This window comes from Callionymus lyra, chromosome 10 (genome assembly GCF_982586985.1).
Source record: "Callionymus lyra chromosome 10, fCalLyr1.hap1.1, whole genome shotgun sequence".
In the NCBI taxonomy this organism is placed as follows: domain Eukaryota; kingdom Metazoa; phylum Chordata; class Actinopteri; order Syngnathiformes; family Callionymidae; genus Callionymus; species Callionymus lyra.
Window position 1 is genome coordinate 2,775,088 of NC_141827.1, and position 24,525 is coordinate 2,799,612.

Genomic DNA, 24,525 nt, shown 5'->3' on the forward strand with positions numbered 1-24,525 from the left:
TCCATTTATACATGGTAAACACTCTTGAAACCGCTGAATATTCAAGGAATCAAATGCATTAACAAAACAAACAAACAAAAAGGCTTACTTTATTATTTAAGTACTAAACATTTAATTCACTATACTTAATTTAATCTGACGTATGTGATACATTAGAATATGTTTCTACATGATCATCAAATAAATTGATGGGACAACAATGTTCTTAATTTAAAACTCAGAGTTAGAAAAGTTAGATTAGGCTTGTTGTTTCTTTTCCAGCATCATTTCTCCATGTTTTAAAGGTTAGCCAAAAATGATGCTATTATATTTACAATCAAAATCTTATATATATAAACTTAAAACTGGATTCAGAATATTGAGATTGAAATTGTTTGAACTGAAATATGTTTTTTTTTCATTTAAAAAAATATATTGACATAACACTACACATATTATGTTGTTTTCTATCTTTTTAAATCAGTATAGAAAATGGTTTCGGCTGCAACTCATCGTCATCACTGCACAGTGAAGGTTCAATGGTTATCGGCTGATATTCAACACTTGATTATTCTTGAAGTTTAGTTCACAACACAAAGGATCGCTGTCACTTTGACACACACAATAAAGAGAGGTGACTCCATGCAGTTATTTTTCATTTGCATTTATTTTTTTGTTTTATTTTATATTGTTTGCAAGAAAGCTAGATAAGGAAAATGTTCTACATATTTACAGAAGAGGTCAAAATTGTGCCATTTTGTGCAAAAAAGAGAAGCCAGTGGATTATTCTGGGGACACAGATGAGACTTCTGTCCTTGATGATGTGGACGACTCAGATCCATCATCGACCTGCTTCCCAAACAGCTGCATGATGCATGAACGGAACTGCAGCAGAAATAAAGAAAATATGACTCAGATTTGATTAAAGAAACGTGTCTGATTTTGGTACCTGTCTGTTCATGAAGACATAAATGATCGGGTTGTAGATGGTGGCGCTCTTGGCAAAGTAGGCAGGCATAGCAGCAGCGAGAGGGTGGAAGGCATAGCCAGGGTTGGCTGCAGCGAAGCATGCAAAGATTGTGTAGGGACCCCAGCAGACTACAAAGGCGATGATCATGACCACGACCATCCTGGACACATCCTTCTCAGCTTTCTGTGTGGACTCTGACTCTTTCTGCTGCATCGCAACCTGTTGTGGAAACGATTCACAAGTTAGTTCCTGATCATCAGTCATAATAAAAGTAACTATAATAGTAACTACAATTGAAACTACAATAGTACATTTAATAGTAACTATAATAGTAACTTTAATAGTAACTACAATAGTAACTACAATAGTAAATATAATAGCAACTTTAATAGTAACTACAATAGTAACTACAATAGAAACTACAATAGTAACTACAATAGTAACTACAAAAATAACTTTAATACTAACTACAATAGTAACTATAATATTAACTTTAATAGTAACTACAATTGAAACTACAATAGTAAATTTAATAGTAACTATAATATTAACTTTAATAGTAACTACAATTGAAACTACAATAGTAAATTTAATAGTAACTTTAATAGTAACTACAAAAGTAACTATAATATTAACTTTAATAGTAACTACAATTGAAACTACAATAGTAAATTTAATAGTAACTATAATAGTAACTTTAATAGTAACTACAATAGTAAATATAATAGCAACTTTAATAGTAACTACAATAGTAAATATAATAGTAACTTTAATAGTAACTACAATAGTAAATATAATAGTTACTTTAATAGTCACTACAATAGTAAATATAATAGCAACTTTAATAGTAACTACAATAGTAACTACAATAGTAAATATAATAGTAACTTTAATAGTAACTTCAATAGTAAATATAATAGTTACTTTAATAGTAACTACAATAGTAACTACAATAGTAAATATAATAGTTACTTTAATAGTAACTTTAATAGTAACTACAATAGTAACTACAATAGTAAATATAATAGCAACTTTTATAGTAACTACAATAGTAACTACAATAGTAAATATAATAGTTACTTTAATAGTAACTACAATAGTAACTACAATACTAACTACAATAGTAAATATAATAGTTACTTTAATAGTAACTATAATAGCCTAAAGAATCTGACTTACCGAGTGGATTGCCCACCAGACGGCCAAGTAACACAAGATGATGATTGCAAGAGGGAGCAAGCAACATGTGACCATCAGAACGATCATGTAAGACTGGACCCCAGGATCCTCGCTTCCACTGAACACATCAGGTCCACAAGAAGTCTTCAGACCGTGAGGCCAGTACCTTAGGCATGAAGACAATGAGGATCCAGACATGTGTTTGTTGAAAATACCTGCTTACCTGCTCCATCCGAAGATGGGGGGGGCACACCACACCGCAGACCAGATCCAGGAAAACAAAATTCCGCCCGTGGCCCATTTTGCGTCAAATTTCACATTTCCAAAAGGTTTGCAGACGACTATCCATCTCTCCCAGGAGATGATGGTCAGAGACCACAGTGCAGTGATTCCTGTAAAGAGAAGTCACTCATCAAGACCTCCCGACATGAAGCCCGACAAAGATAAGGCTCACCACAGACTGAGACCGTGTAGCCCTCAAAGACACACATGGGGTGACCAAGGATGAAGTAACCGAAGAACTGGTTGCAAACACTGATGGTGCTGGCGAACACTGTCTCTCCAAGGTCAGCGATGGCGAGATTGACCAAGATCCAGTTGAGGGGGTGACGCAGCTTCTTGAACTTTGCTGTGGCCACTATGACGAGACCGTTGGTGAAGACCGACAAGATCACCACAAAGAACATCCAAGTTGTTGACAAGTTGTAGACCCATCGAGGAGCAATGTGGTAGTTGGGACCCTCGAAGGGATCTGAGGAAGGAGAGAAGACACCAGGTCCAGCTTGGTCGTCGTAACAACACAGGGATCGTGATACTGTACCTCGGGTGTGGTTGCTGTTGGTGTACACGAACGCGGAGCTTCGTGTCGAGGCTTCGTGATAACGCCTGGCAGCATACGCTGATTTCCCCCAATCTTCGGCCATGCTGATGTCCTGAATGTTCCTCAGAGGCTGAACTCTCTTCTCACCTGCCACAGCGTCGCACAAGTTACTTTAGCTTTTATACTTGTGCTGCAGTGACACCCTGATAGGATTAAGTCACCATCCTGCCTGGAGTGATAGCCCTAAAACTGTAATTAAAACAGCCCCTAATTGGATCTCAGCAGAAAATGCCATAATACTCTTGTTTTAAAGCGGATTTCCTTCAGATTATTTTGAAGAACTGATAAAAACACATGGTTGTCTTTGAAATGAAATGGACGTTAGTTTATAACAGGAGTTAAACAATCTATTAATATATAAACATGAGTTGAATAGAAGTTATGAATCAATTATTTTTAACAGCAGTGTGTGTTCTTATCATGTGTGTCCGGATGATCCAACATCATATCTGTTTGTGACCGATATTTCACTTTTGATCTCCACTTAGTTAAACAAGTACAAAGTGGCTTAAAAGTGCACTGAACTGTGGCGGTGACACTCACACCGGGTGACATGTGCGGGAGAATAGAAAGACGCATCTAATCCTTCCGGAAAGACAGTTCGCCTCCGAACACGGGGTTTGTTGAGCAGAACTCTGATCCTTCCCCACGTCAGCGTCCTCACAGACCAACACACCACTCTTTAAGGGATTTCTTGAATGTATAAGGTTTACTAAACGAATGATCTCAGGTCTTCTTGGAAAGTCTGCTCCATCAAAGCCGACCACATTCACAGAAGCCACTGAAGTCTTGACCTGTCAATCATGATGACATTTCACTTTGAACTAGGACTTGATATGAGGCGACAGATTAAAAGGTGCATGAGAAACGATAAATTAATGTTTAAATACAACATATACCAGAAAGTTAATTCACAAAATCGCACGTCAGTGTTGCAACTATGGCCCTAGATAGGGACTATAAGATCTACATACCACAGCCAAGGAGCTCATGTAAACAGAAAAGTGTTTAGTCACAAGAAAATCTGAGTCTTAGATTAGAAATAACTTTAAATCTCCACCTAAAGGATATCGTTAGCTGATGACCAAACCATTACATTTAATTTAAACAAGCACACAGACCTCTGCCAAGCAGCTCATTTTAACCCGTACGTGATCATTGTTTTGTCACACGTTTGGTGTGTTCTTTATGATGTTCTGCCATGACACTGATAGTTAAAGTCTGCAGGATTAAGTGAAGTAAGAATATCAGAAGACCAGCCTTGAGCAAACATTCTTGACAAAACCTTCAAAACATGAATAGATCCAGATGGTACCCACTAGGTTCATGATACAGTAGGAAGGACTCTGGCTTAGTGGTTGATATTTTCCTAAAATTGTCTTTGGTTTACATTATTGTGTTTTTAATTGATTTCATGTTCATGTGTTGAGCTCTCTCTGTTCAGGTCTGTGGATCAGAATCTACTGATGGTTCCTGAACTTCAGGACCAGAGGAAGCATTGGAACCATCTCTCTGTTTGATGATCTACTGACTCCTTCAAGAAACATCTGTGTTTGATGATCTACTGACTCCTTCAAGAAACATCTGTGTTTGATGATCTACTGACTCCTTCAAGAAACATCTGTGTTTGATGATCTACTGACTCCTTCAAGAAACATCTGTGTTTGATGATCTACTGACTCCTTCAAGAAACATCTGTGTTTGATGATCTACTGACTCCTTCAAGAAACATCTGTGTTTGATGATCTACTGACTCCTTCAAGAAATATCTGTGTTTGATGATCTACTGACTCCTTCAAGAAACATCTGTGTTTGATGATCTACTGACTCCTTCAAGAAACATCTGTGTTTGATGATCTACTGACTCTACTGAAGAAACATCTGTGTTTGATGATCTACTGACTCCTTCAAGAAACATCAGTGTTTGATGATCTACTGACTCCTTCAAGAAACATCTGTGTTTGATGATCTACTGACTCCTTCAAGAAACATCTGTGTTTGATGATCTACTGACTCCTTCAAGAAACTTCTGTGTTTGATGATCTACTGACTCCTTCAAGAAACATCTGTGTTTGATGATCTACTGACTCCTTCAAGAAACATCTGTGTTTGATGATCTACTGACTCCTTCAAGAAACATCTGTGTTTGATGATCTACTGACTCCTTCAAGAAACATCTGTGTTTGATGATCTACTGACTCCTTCAAGAAACATCTGTGTTTGATGATCTACTGACTCCTTCAAGAAACATCTGTGTTTGATGATCTACTGACTCCTTCAAGAAACATCTGTGTTTGATGATCTACTGACTCCTTCAAGAAACATCTCAAGACACTTTAATTTGAGCTTTTCCTTGATTCTCCGAGACTCCTGTGTTTGTTGATCTTTTAAAGTTTATATATTAACTGTGTATTGTTTTGATTGTTGAAGTTCTTTGTTACCCTGGTCTGGAAAAGGCTCTTTAGAAATAACCATTACTTACTTTCTTACTTATAAATAAAGACTCTGAACTTGACCTGTCTCTGCCTTCCTGGTGACCTTCCGTGTGACCTCTACCGTGACCTCTATTCCCAGTGACCCACTCTGTGGATCTGATTGGGTAACGTCTTCATCGTCGTCCATTTCTGGTCAAATAAGTTAATGCTGTGCTGGCCGGGATGCTTTGACCCAGGAGCTAATCCCAGGTAATTTCTTGAAACTCACCTGCTTCACATCCTGGTCTGTTTGTGCTCAAAGCACTTTTTTCTCTGGACAAGTTGCACTTGAAACTATAAAAACACGGAGAGTTAAAAAAGAAAAGGCAGACACTGATGTTGTGTCGTGCTACACTTGTGTGAAGCACGGCGATCAGTAGAACACATTAAAGGGCAACAGGTGTCAATGTTGTTCTCTTTTTAGTGTTGACCCAATGAAATTCAGGTCGTCTCATTTCCCAAATCATCTAAGACGATTATACGGACAACTCAGGTCGCTCCACAAAACAGATTAACAAAGAGTAAGTGCTTTGGACGTTTCCACGTGGAACCTGCTAATCTCTCCGGAATGACAGTTAACCTTAATGTCGTTAAGAACCTGATGTTTTAATCGTCTTCACCTTGTTGGACAAGAAGCCGGATCAGAGCTCCACCGCCGTCTGGACCGAGCGGGCAGAGGAACACAAACGTGTCTGTAACGTCTCTTTTCGTTGGATGTGTGAGAGATTTTTGTGTTGTTTGTCAAGTATTGTCCGGTTTGTGTGTAGCTCTGACTTGTGTTGTTGCTGAAACTCATGATGCTGTGATGTTTGGGGGTAGGTCTGGAATTCCGCTAGTTCTGAACTATTCCTTCTTAGTAAAAGTTCACTACTAGCAGAACTCGGATTTGTTCCTGATTACCGTCGACGATCGTCCTCAGCTTTTGTTTGTGATCCGTGGTGGTCTTGTTCGCGTCAGTTACCTGGTGTTCGGTCAACTGAGGCGTCTTTGCTCAAGTTTAACCTCAGGTTGACTTGACACCAGATAATTCTCTTTGTTTTATGACCACCGAGGTCGTTTTGAACAGCTGTCGCTGACCTTTCTCCTCTGCTTCTTTAAGAACTGCCTGCAGCTGTCATTCCCACATTGATCCGACACTTTGACTCTCACCAGATCTCAGGCGGCCACTGACCAATGCAGCCAGATCTGGTGGGTCACCAGGTGACTTCGGTGGACCCGGATGTATGCGGTTCAGGTTTGAGCAGATTGATGTGTGACGAGCTGAACCGTAGTTTTGTTTGTATTTCTTTAAGTTTTCTTGTCTGATTTCAACAATAGTACGACTCATCCGTCTGTGTGTGTCAGTGTGTGTATTTGTGTGTAAAGAGTAAACGACTAATAATGGTGTTTTTATTAAGAACACAAATGTGCTTTGTAGTGACACGTTCTACCGTCTCCACCTCAGTCATGGTGTCATTCCAATGTTCTTCACGTGTCCACTTTATCAAACAAACCTGAGTTCATGTCAAGAATCACCCCTGATGGTCAGAGAAGTGTATCTTTAATACGATATATTGAGTGTTTCTTGCTATTGTTTATCACTGTGTGAGGAACTGAAGACAAGAACCAGGAAGAAATGAAGACGAGAAGTTTCCCAAGATTCTGTGCATATAAAAGATTCTGTGATGATAATTCAATTCAATGACTTCCATTGATTGATTACTGATCAGTGAATTCAATATAAAGAAGAAGAAGAAAAATAATTGGAAGAAAAAGAAGAAGAAGAAGAAGAAGAAATAGAAAAAGAAGAAAAAGAAGAAGAAGATGATGAGAAATGGTTATTAGTATAAATAGAGCAAAGTAACTTCTCACTTTCACGTTTTTACTGTTATTTCCTTGAATTTTCTCTTTTTTTCTGGTGAAATAAAATGACTTCACTGTGTGTCTGGTAACTAAACACAGTCGTTAAAGAGTTAAAGAGCTGCTGTGGTCGTAGCTGATCTGATCTGATCTATGAAGAGTCTCCGGATGAAGATCCATCAGAAACATCTCGATATAATCGGCCAAAGAAGATCCTTCAATAGCGATAAGAGTTTTATTTCATTTGACGTTTTATTTGTTGCCTTTTAATCTTAGAGTTTTTTTTAAACCAGGAAACATAGAGGAGTTTGGATCGACCATCAATTTGAAACTATTTTAAAAAAATGACATTTAAAATAAAGTGCTCCCACGATTCACAACAAATAAAAACCAAAACAAGTAAAAATATAACTATAAACAAAAATATCGATCTATTTGTCGGATGCTTAAGCAACCTTCCCGTGACGTAGACACACTGTGACGTAAGCTGTAGAAGGAATAATACCAATTACACGAAAAAGCATTTCTCACTTAAAGGACATATTTTGAACATGACCAAGGAGACAACAAGTTCATCATGACTTTTTATTTTTTTTCTTCATTTTTTTAACAATTGCATTCTTTTATTCATTATGAATAATATGGTCCTAAAGCTCCATACTAGTGTTTATCCTCCTCACAGTATTTACATCATGGTCGCCAGTCCTTGAATCATTTCCAGAAACAAAACATCCGCAGCTGTTGAATCTTCAGTCAAGAGCGAGTGCGTGCGTGTTCGTGCGTGTGTGTGTGCTTGACAACAGGCCCCTGGTAGTTGGAGCGCGCGTGCATGTGTCTGGTCCAGATCAGAACTTATGAGGGGCCAACTTTGGAGACTTCGGTGGTCGATGAAGTGGTGGTTGAAGAATCTTCCTCCTCTGAACTCATGCCCAGCATCTTCCTAAAGCACGAGCGGAACTGCAGGAGAAAATATAGTTGTTAGAGAAACTTGAAGTTAAATTCATTTGTTTATGTTTGAATCATGTTCGTGTGTTTCCATCACGGCCAGCAGAGGTCACTGTTATCCATGTTATCCGACGACAGGTTCTATTCTATTCTACCCCTCATCCATTCACAATAAATGATCATCTAGTAAACCAGAGATTCATTCAAAACTCAAGAGAAACCAGTTCAGGATCATATATTTGATCAAGAAGTGAATAATACGTGTAGTAAAATAGAAAAGTATTCTTAAGTAATATACTTGGAAGTATTCTCTCTCTCTCTGCTCCTTTTCAATCTTAAAGAACATGTTTTTAAATCAGCTTTACATTGTTTGATTCATTCATTTTAGACTGAAGCATCTACACCTACAGAATCAACTCAGTATGTTTTTGTTCTGTTGGAGGAAACCACAGTACCCGGAGTAAACATAAGTACAATACTGGAAGTAATTCTGCCACCATAACGCTGGTGCTACTGTGTTTGATCAAAGTTACACATTCTAATGATTGCATGAGTGTAATGTGTAGAAAACTTAATTGTGTATGATTATATAAAAACCAAAATACTGTCACTGAAGTTAAATATGACAAACACACATGGAAAATAAAATATAAAAAAGACTGGATAAGTTTGACATATATATATATATATATACATATATACATATACATATATATATATATATATATATATATATATATATATATATATATATATATATATATATATATATATATACATATATGTGTATGTATGTATATGTATATGTATATGTATATATGTATATATATTTCATTTGATGTGTGAAGGTTCAAACCTGTTTGTTGAGAAGAATGTAGATGATGGGGTTGTAGACCGTTGATGCCTTTGAGAAGACGGAGGGGATAGTGGCCAGTCTGAGGTCAAACTGTTGACCTCTGTTGTTTACCACCCAGACGGCAAACGAGGCGTAGGGCATCCAGCAAACTAAGAAGCCCAACACCATGACGACCACCATCCTGGTCACTTCCTTCTCTGCCTTCTGTGTGGAAGCAGACTCGGCCTGGGCTTTGGCTGCCTGCAAACACAAGTTGAACCCGTGACCTTCTGTGCTTCAAGTGTTAGCGACGCTGCTCGTCAATCACACGTCATCCCAACATGGACCTAAAAAAACCTTTGATGAAATCCACTGCAGTTTGATTGACATCAATGGTTGTCCTTCACCTGAACCAGCGGTCGAGTGATTTATATAAACAGATTCTCATTAAATTGATTATTCAAAAACAGAAAAAATGCGTTTTATTCACACGAAAAACATATTGAAGAGAAAGTATTTGACGTTTAAAAAATATATATAGTGTCGTTTTGTTTGATCTTCTATAAATAATGCTGATGGAGGAGGTTTACTCTCCAAAGTAAAGAAAAGCAATAAATCAAATAACAACATTTCAGAGGAACTAACTTTACTCGTAGATAATCAAATACTTCAAATACTTCAAATGTTTCTGTTCACATGTGGATTTCTTACAAACCTATGGAAGAGAAAGTATGTTTTTGTTCGTCGTGCTGATAAATTTGATCAATTTCATGTTAAGGGGGACACGAGACTCATTGTTACTTCTGCCAAGGAGGTTATAGTGTTTTTTCTTTGAGCGAAACAATTCAAGAAGATCTTTGTGGATCTTTTTGGAAAATGCTATAGATAATAATAAATATAATACAATATAAACGTATCTATTGTATTGTATTTTAAACACAACACTGGAATTATTTGTGGCGGCAACACAAGATTAGATATAAATGACAAAAATAAATCAACAATAAATTAAAAGAAAGAAAAACAAAATACATCAATGTAATTAAACAGTATTCATGATGCGAACAGCAGCTGTTCTGCTTCGTGATGATCTCAGTACAATTTAATATTGGAATTGTCGCCTTTTCCAGAGAACATTTGTGCGTTTCAACATTTTCAAGAACACAGTATTCTGTTTAAGTAGGTAATATAATAGTATATTTAATGTTTTTTACTTGATGAATCATATCATTTGATTGACTTTTTTCTGTACTTTCACCACAACAAATTATTGTGTTTACAAAAGTGTCGGATTCTGTTATAATATTTCATTTTCTGTGCCACTTAATATAATAATTTAATCAATAAAAACACATTTTGATGCAAAGCTCTATCGGTATCTAAGATAAACACAACTATAGGTCATTTAAACAAGTTTCTAATTGAGTGATGGAGCAATATTTACTTGAATATTTCAACAAACAGATCCTGTGTATCATCGAGAGAATTGGAAATAACCGAGAAATGCTCACCGCTTTCAACATGAGCAGAAGCTGAGAGTAGCAGAAGAGGATGGTGGAGAACGGCACCAGGAAACAAAAGAAGAAGAGGAACATCACGTAAGACTCGTTGTTGTACTTGTTGTTCGTGGTGTACCAGTCCGGACCACAGGCGCACTGAAGTCCCTCCGGGATGTACCTGCGGAGAAAACCGTGGTCAGCGTTTCTACAAAAGCTGCTCCGGCCTCAGGTGCTGGTACTGACCTACTCCAGCCGAACAAAGGTGGAGTGGACGCGACCAAGGCCATGCACCAGGCGAAAACACAACACGCTATAGCATGATGAGGTTTGAAGACAAAATTTCCCAAAGGTTTGCAAACAACCAGCCACCGTTCAAAGGCGACCACAGCGAGAGACCAGAGGGAGCACATACCTGCAACACAAGGAGGGTATTGAAGGAGGAACAGGAGAAGGAACAGGGTTTCAATCCCACCAATGTCTCGAACGCTTACCGCCCACAGTTGATGTGAATCCTTCGATCTTACAGCCCAACGGCCCCAAAATCATGTATTTGTTGAGGAAGCAGATTGCGCAAGTCGACGAACCGAAGCCTGCGACGAGGAGGTTGGCCACGGCTAAGTTGACCAGAATGTAGTTGAGGTGCGAGCGGAGCTTCTTGTATTTGGCCGTACATACGATAGTCATGACGTTCACTGGCACGCCGAGTACGAACATCACAAACATAAACGCGGCCATTGCATAGAAGAGCCATACATTCCCGAGGTAGTCCTGGGGAACCAGGAATGGACTGTATAGCGAGATGTTGCTGGTTTCAAGAGGGATGGGGATCCAGAAGTCCTCTTGGAATTGCACCTCGCGATTTCCCCTCATGTTTGTGAGTATCTCGATCAAGCGGTCCGAGGGTAACCAGCTTTCCCAAAACTCTCCTGGATCGCAAGCTCCTCTGACTTTTATAGTTCCTTGGAATATCACTTACGTTGGGCCTAATTGGCTCATCAGGGGGATTTAAGGATTCTGGTTCCACCCACAGCCCATGAGCCCTGATGTTTGAGCTCCAAATAATCCTTTCCTCAAAGATCTAGGTCGTTTTCATGTCTTGTTGGATCTTCCTCAGTCATTGTGACGTCAAATCACATCGTTTTCATTCGTGTGACTCGGAACATTTGATCAAGTTAATCAATGAATCCTCAGTTCAGCGCGTCGTGACTCAAAGAATCCATTAAAAGTGTCGTTGAAATATGTCAGATCACGACTACATCTCCAAGTATCTTTAGGACTGATCCGCTTTAAAGAAATAATAATAAAAAAAAAACTTTAAAAATCTGTTTTATTTGAAAAAACAAAAGCACTCATATGGTGACAGTGACTTGTTTGTGCCTTAGATTATTTTATCTTTAAATATAGGCAACGTTTTCAAGGCAAGTCACTAATATGACTTTCACAAAATAAAAAAAGGCTGAAATTCAACGATGAAGATTCTCTCCATGGCGTCTTCAAAGCTGACTTTTTCAGTCCTGATAAAGCACCTGGAGTCCGGTTCTCTCAAGGTTTCTGCACCATTATAAGTCTTAAGGGAAGACTTCAAAAAAGAAATTGAACCCAGAAAATGAGAATTATTTGACTGTATATTGGGTCTCATATACTCCCAACTGTTAAATGATCCTTTGGACTACTGACCTCTCAGTGACAGTTCAAGTGCGGAGGTCAACTCGCTCAGGACAAGGGGGCACAAGAAGACCCCCATGGAAATTAAACTACCTCTCATTTTGATTAAAGTTGAACGATTTGTATAATTTACTTCAGAATTATGGCCCTTTTCACGAATCGTAAGAGGCTGTATAGGGAATATATCCTATTACAATGACATTTACACCATATTAATGTTAAGTACAAATTATTTCCATCATTTTCAGCAACTTTAAAACTCAATCAACTTGAACTGGTTTGGTTTTCAAAGGTTTTTCTTTTTGGTTGACGGCAGGAATTGTCAGTAACCGGGTGGAGATGACACATATGAAGAGAGAGACAGTGATGCAGTGAACCTCAAACAAACCCTCAAAAAGATACGTCTGCATGTACGAACCCTCTGTGACGGACACCTGGAGAATATTGCAGGAAGAAAAAATGAGTCTCACAATTTGTGTGAATCATTTTTGACTTCCAGCTTCTCTTTACCATTTGATTGGATTGAAGAACTTGCAAGAGTTAACAAGGGTGAACAAACTGGGGCCGTAAATATGTGCAGTGTTCACAAGACCATCGTTGGATGTTTTTTAATTCAAAAAATAATTGTAGTTTCGGCCAACAAAACAACAGACCTGGTCGTCCTGATCGACATCAATGGAGGTTTAAACAAAGCATTTCAACATCTGAAACCGTCTTAATAGGTTCATGTTCTTAAGGACGAGCAAAGCCGTGACTTTAATCTGTTTTCAACAAACTTAAACGATGTAATCTCATCAGCCTCATGTAATCCACTCTGCTCACTTAATTCCAGTCTTGGCATGTTTCCTGGAAGTCCGACAGACCGATGAAGAACTTACATCCTGGCAGTTGAGCAACACCTCAGGTCCACGACACACGTCAGATATTGGTTGTTACATGCGTAACATCATCAGGTCCATTTTGAGAGACGACATTAGGTCTAAGACTTATTCTACTGCATAGTAATGGTGCTTGTTTCCATATGTTGCAGTTATAACAAGCTTTATGGAGTTAAAAAAAAATACTATTCCTCAATTTCACGATGTAAGTTTGTACTAATGTTATTGTCGCTCGATACAATTGTTAGTTTCAACAAGTTCCCTAGTTGGTTTTTATTAACTGTAACATCACAACATTTCCCCATAAACTTCCGTTAAACTACATTTTCCAAATAAATGATTCACCAGATCAGCTGGAGACGTCGCCTCAGTATTATCCATAGAAGACTCGACCACATCATTTGTCAGACCTGAACCCTGAAGTGGTCGAAGGAAGAAGCTTCATTTTAATCAGGTAATCCAGGCATCGTCTGCTGATCTCTTCACCAGGATTAGGGCGGATCATCTCCTCCTTCGTCATTGTATCAGGACAGATTAGCCGGTGTTAGGAACAGAGGTTTGTGACAAATAAGCAATATTTTGGATCATTGTTACCATGCCAACGGAACATTTACAGCATCATTGAGTCAAATATTATTCCTAACAAACTGATTCCTTACATTTGATTTGGCTTTAACGACATAGAAGTCTTAGTTTTAATATTATAAAATGCTGATTCATCATCAAAAACCATCTGAGAAGATGAATTGTTTATAATTCATGGTTGTCTTTAAGAAAAGACAAAGACTATTTAAGGACTTACACAGGTTTTGCATGAATAACTTTAAAAACTATTGTCAGTGATCATTTTAGATTCTAGATTTGGTAAAACTAATTTTAAACATTTAATTTTTTGATTAATGCCTTTTCTCTAAACACAAACTATAATTGAATAATAATAAAAACACCAAAGCCTTGATCCGTTGTGTTTACCTCCTGATCTCTTAAGGCTTTTAAAGTTCGGTTCTCAGTGACTTCCTGAGCTTCTTACAACATCTAAACCAATCCAGGAAGCTTCCCAAGGTAACCTGATATTCGCCTGAGCTCCACTGACCTTTAGAACTAGACACACAGTTATTTATAACCTGCTGTCAAATCATGTTCATGTTTTTTTTTATCTGTGCTTGACATTAGAAATGGATTTAAACTTCATGCATCATTTCTTGGAGCTTCTTTGTTAGAACCTTCGAAGGAGGTCCAGCTCCACAGGATGATCTCTCGTGATCCACTCTCTCTCTGGACGACACACACTCTTGTCGTGTCCAAGCGTTTGAAGCGGATGTTGCTGAATGAGGAGCAACATGACGAGCCTGTACTTTAGATGGATTAGAAGTTAAATACTTGCATAGTCGTTAACTCTTGATAACCAGCGATACTGTAGATAAGTTATTAATTTATCGTTGTTATCATCACTGTGTATATTTTTAGATTTAAATAAATGACAAGCAAATCAACTTATTTAATGTCTACATTCTTTGCAACCTATTAAGAAATAATTATTTGTTCATATAATAATTATTTATTTTATTATTACTTTAAAATCATACTTTAGCCTGAGGGTCTCCATACACACTATAAATATTCTTATTTTATACTTTAATTAATTAACACGGGGCCAACAACCTGAACAAGTCTAACCACCTCCAGCCCTCCTACGTCCGGCAACCCTTTTCTTCTGGTCCCCCTCCCCTCATCCCCACCACCTCCTGCCCCTCTCAGACGAGGACCATCATCTGTGCTGCCGTCCTCTCCTCCCTTCACGACCTCGTGGATCAGGCGAAGGTGCAGCTGAGGAGAACTAAAGCCAGGAAAACCTGCCGGTGCAGACCAGCTATGGATATAGATCATCAAACACAGAGATGGTTCCAAAGCTTAGGAGCAACAGTCTGGAAGGATTTCTCTCCTCTGGTCCAGAAGTTCAGGAACCATCAGTAGATTCTGATCCACAGACCTCAGAGCCCGAGCTGGGGTGTAAGTCTGGATCAGATCATGAAGGTCTGACCATGAATAGATCTGAAAGTAAGAACCAGAATTTTAACAACTCTGATGTTCACCAAATTCATGTCACTCATGGAGTACCATCATGTCAAGTTACTACACTCATTAGTTTTTTTAATTTCTTCTTGAACTTTTAATTATCAACATTTCTGTGCAATGTTTCACATACATTTTGTAATAGCTTTGTAATTACAACTCTGATGGTCACCAAATTCATGTCACTTATGGAGTAACTTCATATCAAGTTACTACAAACTTTTTGAGACCAGCGGAATTGTAGTTAATTATTTAAAAATGTTTATGAAAATATTCCTTTGAAAAGGTGAAAACCAAAAACTTGAAAAAAGAGTGTGGTAACATTATAGGGAGGTTCTAAATAAGTAAAATAAAATGTTTGAAGTACATTTCTGTTATTTATAATTGTTTCTATAAAAACGTTTTAACGTACAATTTACTGACTGACAGTTTCTGGAAATCTACTTACGTTTCGTTTAAATCATTTGTTTAAACGCCAACTATCGATTATTCTACATGTTGCTTCATGGCAACAACGGAGTTTTAAGAAATTAAATCTAAATAATACGTACCAGCTCCTGAGCTTTTACTTTGAAAGATAGCGGATGTTTTGCCTGGACTTTGTGCGCATGCTCAGCAGCTCCTGTCACGTGATGTGGAAGCATGTCTAAAGCTAGTACGTGTTAATGCTAACTAAACCTCACATGTGGATAAACTTCTAATATAACGTTGGGATTTTTTTTATCTTCCAGAGCAAAAACGAGCGAAGCGTCTTGGTTTCGTCGGCAAGTCTAAGGTAAGAAGATCTCGAGAGTCAAGTTGTTGACATTAAAGAACTCTCGACGAAAGCAGATCAAACTTAGTCAATATTATTCTTAATAACAAAACATGTCGATCGAATTGTCGAATGTTTGTTGTTAAAAAATAGTCTTTGGAGTTAAAAATACAACAATAATCTTAATTATATTATATAATGGTAGCTGGCTATGAATAAACCTGTCTTGATAAGTCCTGATATAAAGTACAAGTATTTCAAAGGCTTGAATCAGAAACATCAACTTTATTTCAAAGTTAAAACTGACTTGTTATCTATTCTAGACTCGTTAGTTATTTGAATAGTTTGTTCTTGGGATTTGCTCTTAATTTAGAAAGGCAGTCAACACTAGAAGTACATTTTCTTTTAATAATTTAAAAACATTGAAAGTCAAATGAGATCTGACGAAAAATTAATAATCTGATTGTTATTGTTTATGCCACATTATCTGAAAAATAGATGTTTTCCTAATACAATGTTTTCTCTTATCTTGACATTTAAAGTATATACTTTATTGAATATTTTTTTGATTGTTTAAGCGCTTTGTGACCCTGGTCTGGAAAAGCGCTATATTAATACAAATGACTTACTTACTTGCGGTTAAAAGTATGTATGCTTAAAAGCAACAAAACTATTTGAATGAATTGTAGTTTGCATGAATCCGTGTCCATGTGTGTACTTGATGTTTATTTGATGATCTCGGTGGCTTCATGCAGAGTAAAGATGGCCCCAAAGGTGAAGGATTGGGTAGAACCTCTGGGCCGCACAGACGGATCCAGAAGAAACCTGAAGAAGTCCGACGGCAAAGGGTAAACATCTTTCACTTTATTGTAATCATCACTTAAGGGAAGCGTTCCAAGTGTGAAAGTTGGTCTTCATCAGCTCCAGGAGCTCCAGGAGAAGCAGAAAGTATCCAGAGAACAGCAGCTGATGAAGAGGAGGAACTTGCAGAGCTTTCAGAGTGACATCCTACAGCGACAGAGGGAGTTTGACCACAGGGTGAGTGTTTATCGATCAAGACATGATTCACATCATCACTTGTTTGCTGACGTCCTGAACTCACAGGAGACGGAGCTGCAGAGTCTGGAGAAGAATGTTAACTTTGAAACTGAGAATTCCAGAAAAGCATATTATAGAGAGTTTAAAAAGGTAATGTTACAAAAACTAAAGAGTCAACGTTGAGTGTATAGTTTGTGTAAATGTTTTATGTGTCGATGAAGGTGGTCGATGCTGCTGATGTCATTCTGGAGGTTCTGGATGCGCGAGACCCACTGGGCTGCAGATGTCCTCAGGTGGAGCAGGCCGTCATTCAAAGTGGAACCAATAAAAAGATTGTTCTGGTGCTCAATAAAATCGGTGGGTTTGCCTCTAGTAACAAGTGTAATGACATCTTAACTCATTTGGACTTTATTTCATGTAGATTTAGTCTCAAAGGAGATCGTAGAGAAGTGGATCCGCTATCTTCGGAATGAGTTCCCCACGGTGGCGTTCAAGGCTTCGACTCAGCAGCAGTCCAAGAACCTGGTGAGTCACGTTTTGGTTCGTTTAACGGATCAATAAGAAGATGGAAAGCTAAGAGTAAGGCTAGGGCTGCACGATATAGAAAAAATATTGATATCGTGATATTGGCACGTGCTATATGCATTGAAAACATGTCATTTATAATGTTTTATTGTACAAATTGAGCATTTCTTAACCAATCAGTGTCACGTTCTGTAAAGTTTTCAATTTGTACTTCTATGTCTCGTTGTTGTCTTGCCGGCGCGGCTCAGTTTATACACAGAAGTAATACTAACTTATGATCTAGTCAAACACTAGTGATCCAGTGAAGTAATACTAACTTCTGATCTAGTCAAACACTAGTGATCCAGTGAAGTTATACTAACTTATGATCTAGTCAAACACTAGTGATCCAGTGAAGTAATACTAACTTGTGATCTAGTCAAACACTAGTGATCCAGTGAAGTAATACTAACTTATGATCTAGTCAAACACTAGTGATCCAGTGAAGTAATACTAACTTATGATCTAGTCTAACACTAGTGATCCAGTGAAGTAATACTAACTTATGATCTAGTCTAACACTAGTGATCCAGTGAAGTAATACTAACTTATGATCTAGTCAAACACTAGTGATCCAGTGAAGGAATACTAACTTATGATCTAGTCAAACACTAGTGATCCAGTGAAGTAATACTAACTTGTGATCTAGTCAAACACTAGTGATCCAGTGAAGTAATACTAACTTATGATCTAGTCAAACACTAGTGATCCAGTGAAGTAATACTAACTTGTGATCTAGTCAAACACTAGTGATCCAGTGAAGTAATACTAACTTATGATCTAGTCAAACACTAGCGATCCAGTGAAGTAATACTAACTTATGATCTAGTCAAACACTAGTGATCCAGTGAAGTAATACTAACTTATGATCTAGTCAAACACTAGTGATCCAGTGAAGTAATACTAACTTGTGATCTAGTCAAACACTAGTGATCCAGTGAAGTAATACTAACTTATGATCTAGTCAAACACTAGTGATCCAGTGAAGTAATACTAACTTGTGATCTAGTCAAACACTAGTGATCCAGTGAAGTAATACTAACTTGTGATCTAGTCAAACACTAGTGATCCAGTGAAGTAATACTAACTTGTGATCTAGTCAAACACTAGTGATCCAGTGAAGTAATACTAACTTATGATCTAGTCAAACACTAGTGATCCAGTGAAGTAATACTAACTTATGATCTAGTCAAACACTAGTGATCCAGTGAAGTAATACTAACTTGTGATCTAGTCAAACACTAGTGATCCAGTGAAGTAATACTAATTTATGATCTAGTCAAACACTAGTGATCCAGTGAAGTAATACTAACTTATGATCTAGTCAAACACTAGTGATCCAGTCACTCGTCTCTTTCAACCTTCTTTGTTAAAGCAACATATTGTAAGAACTTTTCATCTCGTCTCAGTTGTTTTCTTAGAAGATCGTGAACTTCCAAACAAACCTGTCCGTCTTCACCGTATGCTAACGAGCTAAGTTGTTAGCGTCATTTATAAAGTGTTATGTGTGCGTGTACAAGGAGGTGGATTTATTATTGATTTGGTGATATCACCACGCGCCGGCGGCTCCTCTCTGATGTCGCTCAGTTTCGCGGGACTGAGCGTTATAAGTGAAATTTATATCAGAGCATGCCGGCACCGCAGCGCGGAAATAAACCAAAGGGATTGTATCGTTTTCCTTCTCTAAACCCCCACTACAGCACTCACTCCTGCCGCTACATTTTGAGGTGAAAGAAAAAAATATTGCTTTTATATCGATCTCGCAATTTAAGATACCAATATCTAATATCGCACTTTTTACCAATTTCGCGCATCCCTAAGTACGGCACAACATTTTGAATAACAAAGCCTATCTTCCGTCTCAGAAACGCTCCAACGTCTCAGTGACTCAAGCGACCACGGAGCTCCTCAATAGCAGCGCTTGTATCGGAGCAGACTGTCTGATGAAACTACTCGGCAACTACTGTCGTAACCTGGACATCAAGACGGCGATCACGGTCGGTGTCGTCGGTGAGTATTTTATACTTCATATGTAAGGCTGAGTCACAAACAGTCGAGGTGATGAACATTTGTAAACATAGAAATGTCTGTAACTGCAAGTGTGTGTCGGATTTATGATATTTTCTATGCATTTTTTGATCTCTCTTTATTATCTCTGTTCATCCTGCTCACCGTTTCAACATGAACGTTAGCGAGTAACATATACTGACTCCGGCTCCTTGGCTTTGAGTTTGATGCATGTTAACACCTTCTCTTAAAGTTTTAAAGTAATCAGTTTCTTTTTGGAGTAACAGGCAGAAATGTCTCTTCATAATCTGCTGATGGGATTTATCTTGTCTTTTGTCATACTGTTGCTACTATTGTGCTCTTCTTGATGTACTGTTTAATTTTTAAAATAACTATGTTTTTATTTCTGCTTTTCTGTGAAGCACCTTGAGAACGTGCTATATACTTACTTACTCACTATATACTGTAGGTACAATTATTATCAATCTTAAATATTATGATATGACTGTCCAGAACAGCTCTTATGTTTCTTTGTTCGGAATTTACTCTATTGGCCTGAATCCTCTGCTACAAACAATCTTAAAATATAGACTTATTAAAGTTTTTCTTAACAATTCAGAGTTTCACATGAGAACAGCTGAGCTCCAGTTCCTACATTAAAATGAACAAACATGCTCGTCTATAACGCTAAAAATGACAGATTAATCTGAAATAAAATCCACATAAGTCGACATGAGAGAAGAAAATGAGTGAAATTATGATTGAACTCTCACATGATGAGCTGCTTCTTTATTGACAAGTCAAAGATAATAACCATAGATTTCTCATTATACAGTATATCAAAAATACAGGCAATGATTATTTTTTAATCTGTTCATAAATGATTATTAATACTATTTTTACATGAACTCTGCAGGTTTTCCTAATGTGGGAAAGAGCAGTTTGATCAACAGCCTCAAGCGAGCGCGAGCCTGTAGCGTCGGAGCGACTCCTGGTGTCACCAAGTGAGAAGATAAACATTTGGTTTTCTTGCTTTGACGAGTCGATGTAAAGCTTGGTTTTGTTCTCAGGTGCCTCCAAGAAGTGCATTTAGACAAACACATCAAGCTCCTCGATTGTCCGGGAATCGTCATGGCAACTTCAACGACCGACGCCGCCATGATTCTCCGTAACTGTGTGAAGATAGAACAGCTCGTTGATCCGGTGACGCCTGTGGAAGCCATCCTGCGGCGCTGCAACAAGACACAGGTACCACCACTGGACCACCACTGAACCACCACTGAACCACCACTGAACCACCACTGAACCACCACTGAACCACCACTGAACCACCACTGAACCACCCCTGAACCACCACTGAACCACAACAAGTACCACCACTGGACCGCCACTGAACCGCCACTGAACCGCCACTGAACCACCACTGAACCACCACTGAACCACAACAAGTACCACCACTGGACCACCACTGGACCACCACTGAACCACCACTGAACCACCACTGGACCACCACTGAACCACCACTGAACCACCACTGAACCACCACTGAACCACCACTGAACCACAACAAGTACCACCACTGGACCACCACTGGACCACCACTGAACCACCACTGAACCACCACTGGACCACCACTGAACCACCACTGAACCACCACTGAACCACCACTGAACCACCACTGGACCACCACTGGACCACCACTGGACCACCACTGAACCACCACTGAACCACCACTGAACCACAACAAGTACCACAACAAGTACCACAACAAGTACCACCACTGGACCACCACTGAACCACCACTGAACCACAACAAGTACCACAACAAGTACCACAACAAGTACCACCACTGAACCGCCACTGGACCGCCACTGGACCACCACTGGACCACCACTGAACCACCACTGAACCACCACTGAACCACCACTGAACCACAACAAGTACCACCACTGGACCACCACTGAACCACCACTGAACCACAACAAGTACCACCACTGAACCACCACTGAACCACCACTGAACCAACACTGAACCACAACAAGTACCACCACTGAACCACCACTGAACCACAACAAGTACCACCACTGAACCGCCACTGAACCGCCACTGAACCACCACTGAACCACCACTGGACCACCACTGAACCGCCACTGAACCAACACTGAACCACCACTGAACCACCACTGAACCACCACTGAACCGCCACTGAACCGCCACTGAACCGCCACTGAACCGCCACTGAACCGCCACTGAACCGCCACTGAACCACCACTGAACCACCACTGAACCACCACTGAACCACCACTGAACCACCACTGAACCACCACTGAACCACAACACTACTCTGGACCGTAGTTGAACAGAAAAATGAAGCATCAACTATTTTCAATGTTTTGTTGAAATAAATCCTTGTTTTGACTCAGATCATGGAGAACTACGGTGTGCCTGACTTTCACACGGCTCTGGAGTTCTTGGCTCTGCTTGCTCGACGGCAGGGTAAACTGAGGAAGGGGGGTCTGCCGGACACTGACAAAGCGGCCAAGAGCGTGTTGATGGACTGGACCAGGTGCGTCACTCACCTGTGGAATGTTACAAGCAATGAATTTCAAATAAGTGTTGCTGCTTGATGTTGATGTTCACTCCTGACCAGCGGGAAGATCAGCTACTTCACTCACCCTCCAGAGACTCACAGTCTCCCCACACACGTCAGCGCAGAAATAGTCACAGAGATGGGTAAAGCTTTTGACTGGGAGCAGCTGGAGTTGGGGAACCAGGAGGTCCTGGCAGGTAAAAGCTTCTAGAAACAGGATGTTGGAGAACTTTAGTTTATTATTTGAAACCAGTCGACTGTTTTCATTTTTTTCATTTTTTTTATTATTAATCTTTTTCTTCTTTTCTTTCTTTTCTTTAATTTTCTTTCTTTTCTTTTCTTTCTTTCCTTTTCTTTTCTTTCTTTTCTTTTCTTCTCTTTTCTTTTCTTTCTTTTCTTCTTTTCTTTTCTTTATTTTTCTTTGATCTATGTTCTTTCTCTTTATTTCTCTTTGTTCTTGTTCTTATTTAATTTTTATTTATTTTCATGAATAATTGCTTTATTGCTGTGACTAATTGGAAAAAAAACCATTTCCCGAAGGAGACCTGCTGAGGATCAACCTAATCTAACCTAATCTCTACCTAACCTAATATTATTTGACTCTAACAGGCAGATTTTCCCATGATTACTTTATTACAAACAGAATGTCACCTCATTATAACATTAACTATATATAACTCATAATATTGGGAATAATATTGTAATAGTTGTTATTATATAATATTTGGACCCGATGTTTCTGGTAATGCTTATAAATATTTTGTTGTTTTCATTTCATTTCTCTGTAGCAAAGTAATATTTGAAGGAGTAGTAATATCGTTGCTGGAGTAGCTTTTAACATGTTTTTTCACTTGTTGGATTTTGGTTCCATCAATTGCATTGAGGTGTTATTGTCAGTATCTACAGCCAATCAATCGCATGATGCTATTGATATTAGCCAATTTCCCGAAGTCTGTCCGTCATTTAATGAACCTTTACTTCAGACGACGCAGCAGGAATTTGTATTTGACAAAAACAAAAAACATGAAGGCAAATTCAAACATTCATTCATCATTGTTTTGTTACTCATTGTACTTTTCATTTCAAAGTACTTGAAGCATAATTCTGGTAAATAAATACTTCCTACTATAATGACTGGAATACAAACGCAACAGCCTAGAGATTCTAACGGGAAGGATTCTAACCCCATAATATGCAGAGTGTGGTTTTTATGACACATTTCTAATGATTGTTGATTTCATAGAATTAAATTATTGCAGCTACTTGTGTAAAAACACCCGTAAGGACTGTGAAGTCGGTCATAATATCCCATCGTTCAACACAACTCACTTATCCAGGAGCGGAATTCACACAAAAACAGACGCACAACATTTTACCCAGAAAAGGAAATGTGACCTATTTTGGGGAAATATGTAATAATATCCCAAATGAAACCATTTATTTTCCGGAAAAGTTAGTTCCTGTACCAACTTTCACATCCACAAAATATCGTGCATTAATAAAATTTGTAAATCATGAAATTCCATTAGATCCTTGTAAATTATTCTTGTGTAAATGTGTTCACATTTTTAATGTCTGGCAAAATAAAATCAAGGTTAATTATTGTATTTTTATTGAACGGATGTATATAATACCCATCATCTGATGTTTGTTCTCGTTCAGAAACCGTGTGTGCAGATGTCCAGATGGGAATCTGCATCGAAACCACTGGGATGACACAGAGTGAACCAGTGGATTCTTCGTTATACCAACAAATTGAAGCGTCTTTAGAAAAGCAGCCGTTGAAGGACGACACAGAAACCATGGATGACGAGCAGGACTGTGAGGTATCAAGAGTGTCGTGCTCTGTCAAGTTAACTGGTCACTGACCGATATGTGTGTGTGTGTGTGTGTCGCGCTCAATAGTTCGGAGGCATGACGGTGGAGATCAAATCTCAGAGGCCGAAGTCGGAGCCTGTTGCTGAGGCTGTGGCCAGAGCTCCAGATCTGAAGGGGATCTTGAATATAGATCCACTTCATCAGGGTCAAGCACTTCGGGCTGCTGGCAAGAAGAGAAAGAAACAACAAAAAAGAGCAGGTTCGTGGACTTCTGCTTTGATACCAGAGTCATTTCAATGAGCTTTCAAACGGACATTACAAAGACACTGTGGAATCTTTTATTTTGGGAGGTAAATTAATTGTTTTTTTCACTTTGTTTCTGCAGATAAAATTGCCACCAAGCTCTCGGACACATTAACATCTGCCTTGGACTTCTCTTTTGCAGATTAAAAAAAGTAAATTCAAGTTTTTGTGCGTATGTTTTGCTACACTTCTGTATTTGTGTTACAGAATGTCATTTCAGAGGCTGTGATTCAAA

The 24,525-nt window shown here is 38.6% G+C and overlaps 3 protein-coding genes across 3 annotated transcripts; 1 reads left to right on the forward strand and 2 right to left on the reverse strand.

The window, feature by feature from the left end:
* Window positions 1–762: 762 nt before the first annotated feature.
* opn1lw1 (opsin 1 (cone pigments), long-wave-sensitive, 1) lies at window positions 763–3,085 on the reverse strand. Its single transcript, XM_087800067.1, has 6 exons — window positions 2,949–3,085; window positions 2,583–2,879; window positions 2,352–2,520; window positions 2,129–2,294; window positions 929–1,168; window positions 763–864 (listed from the first exon to the last, which is right to left on the reverse strand). The coding sequence occupies exons 1-6, from the start codon at window positions 3,049–3,051 to the stop codon at window positions 763–765; spliced, it is 1,077 nt and encodes a 358-aa protein (XP_087656193.1). The 5' UTR covers window positions 3,052–3,085.
* Window positions 3,086–8,173: 5,088 nt separating this feature from the next.
* On the reverse strand, window positions 8,174–11,470 carry opn1sw2 (opsin 1 (cone pigments), short-wave-sensitive 2). Its single transcript, XM_087801778.1, has 5 exons — window positions 11,092–11,470; window positions 10,844–11,012; window positions 10,613–10,778; window positions 9,123–9,362; window positions 8,174–8,278 (listed from the first exon to the last, which is right to left on the reverse strand). Exons 1-5 carry the CDS (start codon window positions 11,468–11,470, stop codon window positions 8,174–8,176), a joined length of 1,059 nt encoding a protein of 352 aa, XP_087657904.1.
* A 4,351-nt stretch (window positions 11,471–15,821) lies between these two features.
* On the forward strand, window positions 15,822–24,452 carry gnl3l (G protein nucleolar 3 like). Its single transcript, XM_087799999.1, has 15 exons — window positions 15,822–15,871; window positions 15,948–15,991; window positions 16,726–16,818; window positions 16,892–17,008; window positions 17,075–17,158; window positions 17,230–17,365; window positions 17,430–17,533; window positions 19,438–19,582; window positions 20,496–20,583; window positions 20,650–20,827; window positions 22,003–22,145; window positions 22,230–22,366; window positions 23,832–23,995; window positions 24,075–24,246; window positions 24,373–24,452. Exons 1-15 carry the CDS (start codon window positions 15,859–15,861, stop codon window positions 24,435–24,437), a joined length of 1,683 nt encoding a protein of 560 aa, XP_087656125.1. The 5' UTR covers window positions 15,822–15,858; the 3' UTR covers window positions 24,438–24,452.
* The last annotated feature ends 73 nt before the right edge of the window (window positions 24,453–24,525 follow it).

Coding starts and splice junctions, on each gene's coding strand:
- opn1lw1 (XM_087800067.1), bottom strand. CDS start 3,051: ATGGCCGAAGATTGGGGGAAATCAGCGTATGCTGCCAGGCGTTATCAC. Junction 2,521..2,582: donor CTACACGGTCTCAGTCTGTG/GTGAGCCTTATC, acceptor TTCTCTTTACAG/GAATCACTGCACTGTGGTCT. Junction 2,295..2,351: donor CCCATCTTCGGATGGAGCAG/GTAAGCAGGTAT, acceptor TTCATGCCTAAG/GTACTGGCCTCACGGTCTGA.
- opn1sw2 (XM_087801778.1), bottom strand. CDS start 11,470: ATGAGGGGAAATCGCGAGGTGCAATTCCAAGAGGACTTCTGGATCCCC. Junction 11,013..11,091: donor ATTCACATCAACTGTGGGCG/GTAAGCGTTCGA, acceptor CTTGTGTTGCAG/GTATGTGCTCCCTCTGGTCT. Junction 9,363..10,612: donor TTCTGCTCATGTTGAAAGCG/GTGAGCATTTCT, acceptor TTGTGTTTGCAG/GCAGCCAAAGCCCAGGCCGA.
- gnl3l (XM_087799999.1), top strand. Junction 17,009..17,074: donor AGAGGGAGTTTGACCACAGG/GTGAGTGTTTAT, acceptor CTGAACTCACAG/GAGACGGAGCTGCAGAGTCT. Junction 17,534..19,437: donor AGCAGCAGTCCAAGAACCTG/GTGAGTCACGTT, acceptor CTTCCGTCTCAG/AAACGCTCCAACGTCTCAGT.